The sequence below is a fragment of the Onychomys torridus genome, chromosome 10, assembly GCF_903995425.1.
Source record: "Onychomys torridus chromosome 10, mOncTor1.1, whole genome shotgun sequence".
Taxonomy (NCBI): domain Eukaryota; kingdom Metazoa; phylum Chordata; class Mammalia; order Rodentia; family Cricetidae; genus Onychomys; species Onychomys torridus.
The window spans coordinates 20,654,592-20,668,317 of NC_050452.1; the positions used below are offsets into that span (position 1 = coordinate 20,654,592).

The 13,726-nt window shown below is 41.3% G+C and overlaps 1 protein-coding gene across 1 annotated transcript in view; it reads right to left on the reverse strand.

The window, feature by feature from the left end:
• Abca13 (ATP binding cassette subfamily A member 13) overlaps positions 1–13,726 on the reverse strand; it is a 428,395-nt gene that overhangs the window by 172,099 nt on the left and 242,570 nt on the right. The window contains exon 44 of the mRNA XM_036201460.1: positions 531–801. Within this exon, the coding sequence (XP_036057353.1) occupies positions 531–801 (271 nt within the window). The remainder of the gene's footprint in view (positions 1–530; positions 802–13,726) is intronic.

Here is a 13,726-nt window from a genome sequence, read left to right on the forward strand (position 1 = left end):
GTGCATTTGGGGGCCTTTGTCATAAAAACAACTGTGGAGGGCTTTGTATAATATACAATTTATATATGTCTCTAAAATGCCAAAACTTTGAGAATGTACCTAGTCCTCTATTTCTTGCTAAGGGCCAGGCTACGGGAGTATGTCAGCCCCTTGACCTCTTGTTCCCTTTCACACAGGATGTTCGGCTACCCAGAGTAGCCAATCAGTGGTTGGGTCCAGGCCTGTCCCATCAGCTGCTATAAGTCAGCCCTCAGAAGGGCCTCTCAGATTATCCTTGTGTATTCTGACCTCAGAAATAATAAAAGTATTGATATTAGAGGGAGAGGGGCTAGGGACCAAAGCGAGGGCTTTGGCCAGGTTAGGCAAGTCCTCAACTTGTGAGTTATCCTCCAAACTCCTTATATGAGAGTTTTTATCTGATATTAGAAAAAAAGAAGAAATTGATGGCATTGCTGTATGGCATCATCGGCTCAGGATTCTACACCAACATAGCCATAGTTGCTTCTAAACAAGAGAAAAGAGTCTCTTACCTGAAAAAATAAGTCTCTGCAGTCTCATAGTGTCCAGGTGTCAGTTTGAGAGGAGGGTATGTGGTAGCCAGAGGCTGTACCATGAACAAGCCCATGGCCAAGGCCACAAAGAGCACCGGCAATAGCAGGTCTGAGGCGGTGCTTTTCCGGGCTCTTAGTGTATGCAGTAGCCGCTTCCTCAGGAGTGCCATGGCCTGTCCCAGAAGCAGCTGGAAACCCTCCATGGGCTCGGACAAGGTCCATACAGGTGGGGTCCTCCCAGAAGAGACACCTGTAGGGGATGAAAGATGGACAGTGAATAGGATGCTGATGGCTGGGGCTCCTTGTTCCTACCTGGTTCTGACAAATCTCTCCATTTATCCTGTAGGGACCCTGGACCACCTTTCAGGTGCCCTTACACTAAAGGATAGCTTCTCTATCCGGACAACCACTTCTGGCCTTCCTGGATCCCTGTTCGGGAGACTATACTATGACTTGAAGCATTAAACACAGGAACCAATTGTTTTTGTGTTCCCTCTGACGTCACTTCTGAATGGAGGGGGGTAGTGAGAAAAGACCTCCTCCAGTGCACCTAGGAGTTAAAATGAAAACTGAAGCACAGGTGAATTCTGAGGCATCAGAGACAGAAAAGGGAACAGGAGGTTCTAGTAATCCCACCACTATGATTGAGCTGGCTAAGGAGAGAAGGGCTGAAGAACTGATCTCTCTTCAGCACCCATTCTCCACCCTCCATCTCTCCTGTTCTTTTCTTCTACCCTTAATTTGGGTCTTTCCTAGGAAAGCTGCAGATTGTGGGCACATGTTGGAAATCAGAAAGAACCGTGACCCCTGCTCTCTGTCTCTCATATCACCAGCCATAGCTCCTCCTGTGCTTCCCACCTTCGCCTGCAGAAAAGAGAGCTGCTCTCCATCCTGAGACAGGACCTCCGCTCCAGGGACAGATTCTGAAAGTTCCATGCCCTCATTAGTCCTATCCCTCCATCCTTCCTTTGTGGGCAGCCTCCAGGACCATGGAAGGATTTGAAAGGAAAGCGTGGGCTGTGAACTGGTAATGTGCACATCTATAACATCCCTCAATGGGGAGTAACTGCAGTCATTACATCTCCTCTGTACATCTGTCCCAGAGGTGTAGGCCACAGCTTTCCAGACAAAGCTGTCAAAGTGAGACAAACCCAGGGCAGGGGCTTCATCCTGACCCCGTGGGAAAGATGAGCTTGCTCAGTCACCCCCAGGAGCAACTTTTCCCAAGGTCTAAGGTTCTCCAGCAAAACAAACCGAGTACAGAGCATTTTGCAATGAAAGTAATGACATCAGAGAACAGCTGTGGGAACTGATTGTCCTGTTCACAAGCACTGAAGTAAATGGCAGTTTGTAAAAGAACAGCAAATTAGCTCCACAATAAAATAAAACAGGAGCCATTTTTGAAAGATCAATTATTTGTAATAGTGTTAAGATGGAAGCTGGAGCACAGTGGTGTTAAGACTCGTATCTGTATTACTCCTTTATTTGTCTAAGGTACTGAATGATGACCCTGTATATGGCAGGTATGGGGCTGTTTGGTTTCTGTCCAATAACACTCAACAGGGGTTGGGATGAACATGTAAAGAAATAACGCAGCACAATGGAGCACGGTGCTGGGATCCACATAGGAAAACCTTACTGGGTTGGAAGGAGAGAGTTCAGAGAGTTTGCAAGCAGAGAACAAGACAGGAGATGCAGATCACCATGGTTTACAACATAAATCATTCAACTATAGCATAACACAGAGTATCCTCGCAGCATGTGGCAGAGCAGGAAGTGAACAGTGGTCAGAAAGAAAAGCCAGGACAGTCCCCTACCCAGGACTCAAGATGCCTCCAGTAGTCACCCCCACCATGCAACCCCTGGTTAGATCTGTACATCATACAGTTCAGGCAGGCTATAAGGAGCAGAGGATAAACATCAGATTTATCTGGAAACTAAAAATGCCAACTTCCAGGCACTATTTCAGAAAGCCATCCGAGTCTCAGACAAATGAATGTGCTCATTCTGACCTCCCTGCTGCTGAGCCTGGCTGTGGTAATATTTAATGCATTATCAATGGTGGCCCAGATGCGGCTCCCATAAAACACTTACCTCAGCCCATACAGGGACATTAGTGCTAGAAAAGGAAACTAAGCGTGATGCATTCACTTCTGTGATGCTGCACAATACCCACATTCGATATGCATGCAGTTACACTAGGAGAGGTACACACATGAACCCACGGGAGATCAAAGTCCTGAGAGGTCATCAGGTTGCCTACTTTCTGAACTTCTAGATGTGATTTTTGAGATGATGGTGTGAGGTCTTTACTCGCTTCTGACTAAGGAGCCCTGTTAGGCAAGTGGCTTGTTCTGCTGTGCTCCAAAGGGCACTGGAGGGCCCCGGGCAGGTCCTGTGACTTTTTCATCTATCCCATAGTCACCAATTCCAAAAGTCACACCCCACAAATAGCCCTTTCTGCAGGCTCTTTTGATATCACATCTGACTGCCTGCACTTAAACATTAGGCACCTTCTCATGTGTATGTAGAGCAGGCAAAAGATTTCAAGTGCTGTTTGTGTAGGAGGAAAGAGCACATAAACTTCTCCTCAGAAAGTTTTCCCTAGTGATGAAATGAGTGTGGAAGGAGAGGAGTGATGGAGAAATATGGGGCAATATGGTCCATGTTGCCAGTGCCCTCAGTCCTTAAAGAGCTTTGTGAGTGCCATGGAATGGTGGGAGAAATTCAGTCTTCACTAACCTGGATGAGAATCCACTGTCATCTACCCTTATGCTGTGTGACTTTTGAAAAACTACATGACCTCTCTGAATGTCATCTCCTCAATTATAAAAGAGAGGTTAAAAATAATTTCCCTCTACCTAATGAGGGTTATTAGGCTATTTATGAAACTATCAAAGTAGGTACCATGTTGACCTCCAGTTACAGCAAACGTCCATCAGACAGCCTCAGTAATTCTGTGGAAGAAAGGTGTGCCTCCTATCAAGAAGAATAGTCTACCTTTCTATATATGTTAATTGGATGTAGATGAGAAAAATAAAAGGCTAAGATACTTTATAGTTAGGAATCAACCACCATTCAAATATTCATGGCTAAACTTATAAAAGCATTCATATGAATAATTTAATAGACAAAATTAAAATGCTGGATCAAATTGTTATGAATTGTCTTGTTTGACTTATGAGTGCAATTATATTCAAGGACTCCAGTTACATTTACAATTATGTATTCTCATTTACTCAGACCATCAAGCTGCTTATGGAAAATGTCCAAAGAGTTTTTTTGAACAGTGATGAGATGACTGTAACTCTTCAAATGGTAGCACCTGGTGGAGCACTGAGATGAAAATGGGGCTTTGTGTATGATGCCCGCATTACCTACAACACTGACATTCTGGAAGATTTAGGGTGGAGGTGTCGTCAGTATAATGCTTTCGTGTTAATAAAAGTAAATGCTCAGAACAACATACTCGTAAATGTGCCTGATATGCAGTTCGTGAAAGTTAGAAACAGTCAGTTGATATATATGTTGTAAAATAAGGCAGTAATTTGGCTCCTCAACTCATCTAAATGACAAAGACTGCAAATAATATTAGCATTCAACATTACTGAGTGCTCAAGGAAAGGGTCGAATACCACATTCCGGGTGAGAGGACAGATACAGAGAGCCCCTTGTGTAAAGTAAACACAGGTCTTCTTGACTTCGCTTATTTCTAGATTCTAGAGCTGTGTTGATTCAAGCCTGGAAATCCATCAAGTGTGTAAAGTGAGGTGTTAGACCTTCCACAAATCAGTGGCAGGAAATCGGAAACAACTCAGTATCTAACACACAGGGACTAATTGGACAAGTCACAATGTAGGCTGAGCACCTCTTACTGTAAATGTTTGGGACTAGAAAGATGTGTTTGACACTTCAGATGTTCCTCAGTTTGCGGATATTGGGGTTTATGCAAAATCATGATAGGCCCCCAAGTCCAAACACCAAATCCATTCGAAATTTACATTATTCTTATCTGCATCACCAGAAGATAATTTCACACAATCCTTTGTGTATGTCTTGGTTCTGTCTGCAGTTCACATATGAGACCAAGTGGAGAGCTTCCCACTTGTAACATCTGGTCAATACTCACAGCATTCAGAATTCAGAGCAGTATGGATTTGGATCAGGACACTTAGCATGTACAACAGTGGAACACATTACATACTAGTATAAAGAGAATATTTCTTCAAGTCTATGAATAAATAAAACAACTGAAATGGAATTATGTCACCTTTTGAAAGACAATATTTACACAGAAACATGGAAGAGAGGATGGGAGGGGATACAGCCCTGCAGCATCAACACTGTGCATGACTCACAGCATCAGCAGCACATCAACCAAGACAAGGAGCACCAAGACATGTGCTTATGGAAAAATTCACACAATATGAATAGCCCATGTAGAAAAAATAAAATCCATTAGAGACACCAATACTAAACAAGAAAAACTAAATTTTAGTATGGTTATGTTCAGTGAAAACTTGTCTTTTATCAAATAATTATATACCCAAATACTACTTGATAAAATAGAGGTTTTTAATGTCTGAGCCCATTTTAGCCCACTTGCAGGCTACTATTTGTGTGCCAAAACTGTGGCTACTTGCATTTCCTTCTTCACAAGTTTCTGGATTATTTCAAAACTGAATATTCATCTTATTACCCATAATCATTTTGTAAAGATGATATATGTGTTCAGGAAGTGAAGAACACTTTTGTGAGATACAAACAAGGTAATTGTCTGTTCATTTAATTATAGAACTTCAATTTGAGATGGATATTTAGACTCTTACAGTAAAAACTGAATGTAGGAGCTAATGCCTATCATCCAGAACTCCAGAAGCTGAGGCAGATGAATCATTACTTTGAGGTCATTGAGAAAGACTATCTTAAACATAGTAGGAGGTCTAGGAATGTAGTTCAGTGGTAGGATACTTTTCTAGAATATGAAAATCCCTCAGTTCAATTCTCAGCACCCCAAAAACATCATGCCATTCACTATTTCATATATTTATAATTGAAGCTGATAAATATGATGGTATAAAACAAATTAAAAATTAAGAAATAAAACATAGTCTTTATTCCTGTTAATTCTATTGTATGTCTTTGCATTAAGTGTATAAATAAAGTTCTCAAGGAACTTTGGAGTCAAATGCACAAATCAGACAACACAGCAGAACACAGGGTCATGGGCAGGTTCTCCACAGAGGCAGTCAGCACCAGGGCTGTTTGCTGACAGTTTAGGGAGGGTGAGAAGAGGGGGGATACTGCTCCAGGAACTAGAGGAATCATATGACCCGAGGTAGAAATGGACTCAGCCGCTGAAGGAGGTGTGTCATTCTCTACTGCACACCAGGCATAACCTTAATTTTCCACATCATAGACATGAAAAGACATAAATACCTAGACTATTCATACCAACCCAGCCAGTATGATGAATCTAGTGAGCCCCAGGGGAGCCTCAGTCAGATGTATGTTTCTTTGAGAAATATGTTTTAATAAAATAACTAGATGTCCTTAAGATGGGTTTGAATCCTGTAACTGTCTCAGAGAGGAAGCCCACGGCCTAGCAGCAGCTGTCAGCCTGCCTGTATTCCAGTGTGGCTCATCTGACCTCTCTGCACACTGGTAGCAGGGAATATTTCCTCAATTTCTTAATTTATAAAACAAAAGCTTAGATGAGCTAGTCTCCAGTCTTCATTCTGCCTTCAAAATACTTTTAATAGTGTGACAGTTGCCCAAACCATAACTTAATTATCTTAGACTCACTATTTATATTCTCCTTAGAACCAAAACAACACCATCAAGTGTCTTCTTCTTAGGGAGGAATAGAAGAGAAGCGGACAAATTCCAAAAATAGGAAAGGAAGAAAAACCAAAAAAAAAAAAAAAAGGACATTTGCTTTGTGGCCCTTACATAGAGACTAATTCAGCATAAATCTCAAAACACAATTATTTCATAAATATTATGATAGTAATATACACAAACTTGATCTATAACTTTGGTTAACTATGTTTTTCAACACCAATTAATGATGTTTAATTAATTCTTCAAAAGAATATCTAGGAGGAGGCTGCACTGATCCAAATAATTTCATGGGTGGCTTCACAACACTGTCTTAACAAACGTTTATGAAACTTTATCTGCTCATCTATGATAATGGCCATATTGCTTTTATAGCGCTATTTTTATTAAGACGTTTAAAAAAAAAGATCACCAGGTAAATGAGCAATTTTCTCTGTCACGTCACTGAAGTCTCCAGTTGCTGCACAGCTGCCGTTTCACAGAGGCATTCTTTGAAAACTACACTTGTAATAATAGCCCGTGTGATAATTGTCAGATTAGAATTTCACCATGGAACGAGGTCATCACTTACACAAACCATACTTTTTACTAATGTAAAAGCTGCTAAATCCCCTCTGACCAAACCTGCCTTCAACAAACAACAGCTCAACCTTCAAAACGACCAAAATTGCAGTTCTACCACCTGGCCAGTCACAGAAATGCTGAGGGCCCCAACTTCCCCTGAAATGTGTCAAGGATAGTTCCTCCACCCCACAATGGTCCCACTTGGTCTTTCCAAACCTGGGCTTCCTGTGCGGATTGAACTAATTATTAGGGAAACAGTGCTGGGTTCCTTTACTGTATCCCAATCATGATTTCCATGTGGCTCTGTTGCAAGCCCCTATTCTGATCGTGCAGTGTGTACTGTAGATGAATGTATGTGTCCTACTGCTGGTCCTCTAGCTTGAATTTTCTTGGATCAGCGCCTTAAGTAAAAATTTTTTCTGCTTATACAAATTGGACCCCTTGAGGAAGCACCTGAGATACACTGGGAGTCAATAAATATAACTAAGAAGAAGGAAAATAAACCCTCTCTGCTACTAAAGCCTCTCTTCAGTCTGAGCTCTGCACTCATCCCCTTGCTGTTCCCATCATGGCCGTGCATCTTTGTCTTCATTGGCACTGAGGTCCTTGTAACTGCAAAGAGGTGACTAAGTTTATCTTATCCTCAGCTTTCAGCACACTCTCCACTCCAATAAGACAGTAAAGTCTGAGGAATGAGTGCACAGATGGACAGCCATCAAATGAGGATTCAGCATCCTTATCTATCACCTTCCTAAGCCAAGGCTTCTCTTTCTCCTGTGCTCATTATTCTCCCATGTAGATAATGTAACAGCACCTGTCTATCTCTTCCAGTCCTTTTAGCCTCATGATTCATTTCTCTGCATCGGCAATCCTGCTTACTGGGTTCATCCATAATGTAACACACTGTGACTATTCAAACCCTCTTTATGAGCAATGTGCTAGCAGGACACAACTTTATTAAAGGGCCATTGTGTCAAGATGTGTTAAGGTTGGCCTACATTCACCTCTTAAGTGTTATAGATAGGCATTCTGATTTCAGATGAGAACAGTGGGTAGGAAGTGTTAAGCCTTGGGAGACTTGTGGGAGCATAAAGATGAAGAACATGATCAATAGAAGATGCCTTCAAGTCATTAACTGGTGCCCCATTTCAAGGTAATTTCCCGAGTATGATCTTTTAAAAAGCTAAATATTTAACAAAGCAAAGTTCTGTTTTTGCACTGTGGTCTAAAGAAATAAATACAGCTGCTTCCAACATCCCTGGGTGCTTCTGTTTACTAGGGAAGAGATGAAATTTAAGCTCTGGAAAAGACAGAAAAGGTACAAAATGCCAAAACCTACATTGTTCTCATACTCCAACTTGTATGTACCCACTCCATGTGAAAAATTCTACACCATGAAATTAAAATTCATGAACAAATATATTCACTTATTACATAAAATCACCCCAAGGCTATGTACATATGTGCTGAGACACCAATGAATTTCATGTTTAGACTTGGGATCTCATTCCTCTGACTTCTCTTTATGTATATCTAAATATTTCTAGATCTGAAATACTTCCAAGTTCTGCTCAAGAAGTCAGGTCATGGTGCCCTGCTCACCATGGCTGCAGTGAGGAAGTGAAAGTTAGAGAAGAATTGATGAAACCCATGTGGACCTGTTCATCACAGCTTCCTGTGAAGAGAGAGAGGCCAGGAAAGGTCGCCCCAAGCTACTCTCATCCTAAATTATCCAAGATGGCCCACCATTACTCGGAGGCAATGGCTACACAGCCGATGAATGACATACACCCTCGTCAAATATTTCATACCAAGATGATATTCCAGCGCAGAAAACGAGGATTGGCACTATTCATCACCAGCCCCGGGAGCTTTTTGTGGCAGCTCTGATCGGCATGGTGACAGGAATTACAGCTTCACACTCTTCCTACTTCCCACTGCCCCTGATAGAAGTCGCTGCTTCCTGGCACCTGCCACCACCGATTATCCTGCCCAAGTCTATTTCAATTCCATTTTATTTTGGCAGCCTTTTTACTGCAGAGCACCCTGCTGTTAGCTCTCTGCTGGTTTTAACTAACGTGGAAAACAAACCTTCTTTGGCATGTATAATTGGCAGCAGCCATGTCTCCCTCTCTTCCCCCCACCTTGCTCTCAGGGATGGAGCATTTTGAAGTTCAAGGAAATGTAGACAAAGAGGAAAAGACAGTCCCGTGGATTTAACACTATGGTGAAGCCTGAGAGACACATACAGAATTTGGAGCAGCTCTTTGAAGAGGCAGTAGATTACAGCAGACCTTCCTGGGACAGGCTGTGCAAACAAGATTGTCTTAGAAAGCAAAGGAGAGCTTGCAGACCCTTCAAATTAATCACTGCCAAAATTACTCTCCATCCATAGAAGTGGTAGCAATTAGGAAGGAAATATAGAGGATTACATCTTGGGAGGAAAAAAGGAGAGAGATTTTATGTAAAATGCTACTGACAAGCTATTGAGCTAAAAATTTAAATGTGATCTCAGATCTCAATGAGGAGATGAGGCTTCATAAAAAATGACAAAAAGAAAAAGAAAAGAAAAGAGAAAAGCCATGGCAATACCTTGTATAGAAAAGATAGCCATTCACTCCAGCTTCACTGAGCATTAGCTTTGTGAACTTTCATGTGAACTTTAGGCTTAAACAGCACTAGAGAGCTATTCATAATACTGACCGCAGGCCATTTAAATCATAGGGAACTGGAGTGACAGTTAAAACAGTAAGTGCCACAAGGTGTGGTAATACACACATCTCTAACCTTAGCACTCAGGAGACTGAGTCAGGATGGAGAGTTCAAGGCCAACCCAGTCTGCACAGTGAACCATTCCTAGAGAAAGAGTTGCAAGGGGGTTGGAGGGGAAAAGAAGGAGGAGGAGAAGGGGGAGGCAAGCCGGAGGGAAGGTAAGTACCCAGAATCAAATTCTGTGAAAGTTACATGCAAGAATATTCTATTCTAACAAGCACCCAGGTGATTTTTTTAACCTTCATTTAAAACTGTATTTTTGAAGACAGTAGCCATAGTGATGGCACATCTGTAGGGCTGAAATCATAATGTGAACAAGATGAGGCCATGGGGTCACAATTGCCTGTACCTACCTATTCAAAGAACATATTCTGGTTCAAACCTCTTTCTCTCTCTTCTCTCTCTCTCTCTCTCTCTCTCTCTCTCTCTCTCTCTCTCTCTCTCTCTCTCCCCTCTCTCTGCCATCTACTCATTCATCTGGCCAGTTAATCAAGAAGCATGCATTACACGGAACATACAGTACCAGGAACTCAGCAGTAAATGAGAAAGCTCCAGGCCTTCAGTCTCGCAGTTGCAATCTTTGAATGGGCAGTAGTATTAAGCAAGCACAGTGACTTAAATGCAGTCTGTCACTGTGCTGTGAGAGGCAGAGAGGAACACAAGGTCTTATTAAAAGTTTTCTGGCTAGTCAGGTGAACAGAAGATGATTTACAGAACAGACAATTAACTCATACAAAGATCAGCTCAGAGCAGGCAGAGGCAGAGCCTGCAGGGCAGAGAGATGAGCAGATCTGAAGACACTAAGTGCAAGGGGCAGCTTGACCTGTCCAAGAAGTGGAAATCCATGTCTGAGAAAAGGAGATCCAGGGTTTGATGTGTATCTTCTTAGGAGCCCATAGACAGAATTTGAACCCAAGATGACAAAAGTTACCAAACATTTTTAATCAAGAACAATGATATCAAACAATTTAAAAGGAGACTGGCTACTGTGGAGAGAATGATCCAGTCGAGATCCAGGGAAACCTGAACATGGAGTGAGAGGATGGTTGCTTCATGAATAGCTCTGACGTTCCCGTTTGCCCACTGGCTACAGTGATGGTGTACTCCCACACCACAAACAAAAGGGGAGAAAATAATTTATGGGCAGACAGTGTGAGTTTGGACATTCACTGGTACAGGTACCTTGGAGACATGTACACAGAACTATGTAGAGGCAACCAGGGAAGCATGCTGAGCTCATGTTATACTTCTGAGCAGCAGTGGCACAGGAATGAAGTGGCCAAGAATGAGACAGAGGCCTGTGGGGATACTGGAAAGAAGAGAGGGTGAGCATTTAGGAATGGCTGAGAGGTGGAGCTGGATAGGAAGACTCTGAGGAAGAAAGCAAACTGAGGAGGAATACTATTCAGAGGAAAATGAAAATGTGAGATCTTGGAGTCCAAAGACAATTCTCCCATAAAAAGAGAGAGGTTGCTATTGCCATGAAAGGACAGATGCTGCCCTATGAAGTTGCTGTCATTATGACCACCAGAGAGTGCAGAAGAGGCCTTCCCAGTGTGATGGTGGGGAATAACAGAGACCTCAATAGACACATGCAGCAGATGAGCTTGCTCAGGTATGTTAGGCAGCTTGGGCTCTGGTAGCAAAGTGGACAGCTCAATGAATGGAATGGATATTCACCAACCATTCTAGAGGCAGGAAGTACAAGGTCATGTCCACAGGGCTGTTTTATGAGACCTCTCTCCTTGTCTTGTAAATGGCATTCTGTCCCAGTGTCTCTGCCCTCTGTTTTTATTAAATTCCACTTTCAACCTTTTGTATGCTGTGGCGTGATCATCTCATATATGGTACCAGTTACATGGGATGAGCATCTACCCACGGGACTTCATTTAACTGTAACCATAATCAACTGTTTGCATCATCTTATGTCCAGGACTAGGATTGGGGTATGGACATATGAATTGTGATGGAATGTAGTAGTTGAGTTCACAATAGCATCACACTGCTGGAAAATGACAGAGACTAGAACAAGAATTTGTTATTATTACTATTTTAAAAAAAGAAGAAAAGAAAAAAGCATGAAGAGCTCTAGAGGTGAGATGTGTGACCAAAAGCACCTCCTGGGAGCTTGTTACAAGGACATAATATGGGCACCTCCAAGGCCTATTGACCTACTGATGGATGGTTCAGCTTAGTAACTTGAGCTTAACAAACAGGAAATCATCATTTTGAAATGAGGCCACTGTTGTTGTTTTTTTTCTGAGTGCCAGCTAATATATGCATAGATACATATTTTCTATAATGTATTCTATTTTATTAACATATACATTGTATGATGATTTGGTTATATGTATTATGTGTGTAATATCATAATAAACCTTAGTTTAGTAGGCCTAAAGTAGGCCATTTCAAAGAGAGTAAAATGATCCAAAGAGACCCCACGACAGGTGCTATGACTGGAAAGAAAAGTTTGGTGTTAGAAGCACTGAGGTTTTGTGCAGGTCACATAGGCACTCTCGACTCATTTGCTTACAAATTAGTAAGGATCAAATGCAAAAATACAAATACCAGGAAGGGCCCCACAATCAATCTGATGCACCCATATGGAAAAACAACAACGTAAAATGATAAATCCTTTTGCCATTAAGAAGGGACTTCTACCCACCCCACTGTGTAGACCCAGTAACGCTGTGCAATTCCAGACACCCAGGCATCAGTCTTCAAAACCCATTTCTGTAAGCTGCTGAGTCCGTATGATTTAGAGGAATATATTTCATATTTTATTTCACCTTCATCCATCTTTCTGAGCCGTGAGTGACTTGAGAACTGACCCTTGGATGATATGCAGCCTATGCAGAAGGAAGGGGCTCACACAGACAGGTGTAGCCTGAAGCAGTGGTCAACAAGGAGTCATCCGCCTGAGCACCAGAGAAGAAAGGCCTGGCCTAATGGTTTCTCTCGGAACTGACTTCCTCTAGTCTGGATCATAGCAAGGGGAATGAGATGAACTAAATCAGCATATTTAGGGGATTGCACTAACAGTCCTTCTAGAATCTTGACTTAACTTTCTTCTAAAGTTGCACCTACTGAGGAACATAAATTTGACTCCCACTGAGTTTTATGTGAGTATTTTATTTATTACAATAAAAGCTGGCAAAGGTAGGTGATCTCAAACTAAATTTGATTCAATGTGTCTTGACGTCATTTCTTAATTAGCAATGGAACACTTAAATAGAGTTTTAAATTACATTCCAGTCTAAAACTTTGTAATTTGAGTAATGAAACTGTGTTTCTATAACATATTAACAGTAACAATGGAAATATTTCTGTTTCCTGGATACTGTGCCTTTAAATTCAGATATCATGTTTTCACCTTATCACACATTTTATTTTTAATACATTTACACATGTTTTCCCTAATATTCCCCAGGTTAGGAACATACAATTATCATTTATAAATGTACGTGTTACTGCAATTAAATATATATAGGAGGAATGCATTTGTATTGCTTGTTGCCTTGATAACAATGTTTACAAGAGCCTCTTAGCATATTTTCCTATGAAAAAGTTACATATGGAAGTAATTAATGTATCTTAAGAAAAATGAATACTCAAAATTTAAACCTTTAGGCAAAACACCAAAAACTTAAAGCATTAACAGGTTCTGAAAAAAATGTACAAACACTAAGACATGAGACAAATATGATATATATTGTAATTATGTCTAATTGCATATGTAATAATATTAATCTCAGAAAAAAAAGGTTTGAAAAAATCTGACTACTCCATTCCTTATATGAAATGATTTTTTGCTTGTTTTATTTTTTGTTTGGAATTTGAGTGCACTTGTCCTAAGGTGATGAAAACACCTTCTAGAGAGGCATCTGGCTTGATAGAACCTGAGGAGCCAGTAGAATGTCTGGTACTGTTCAGCCTCATCTGAGAAATACTTACACAGGTTTGTGTCTTCTAGTGGTACGGCACAGGTCTAAGCTGTT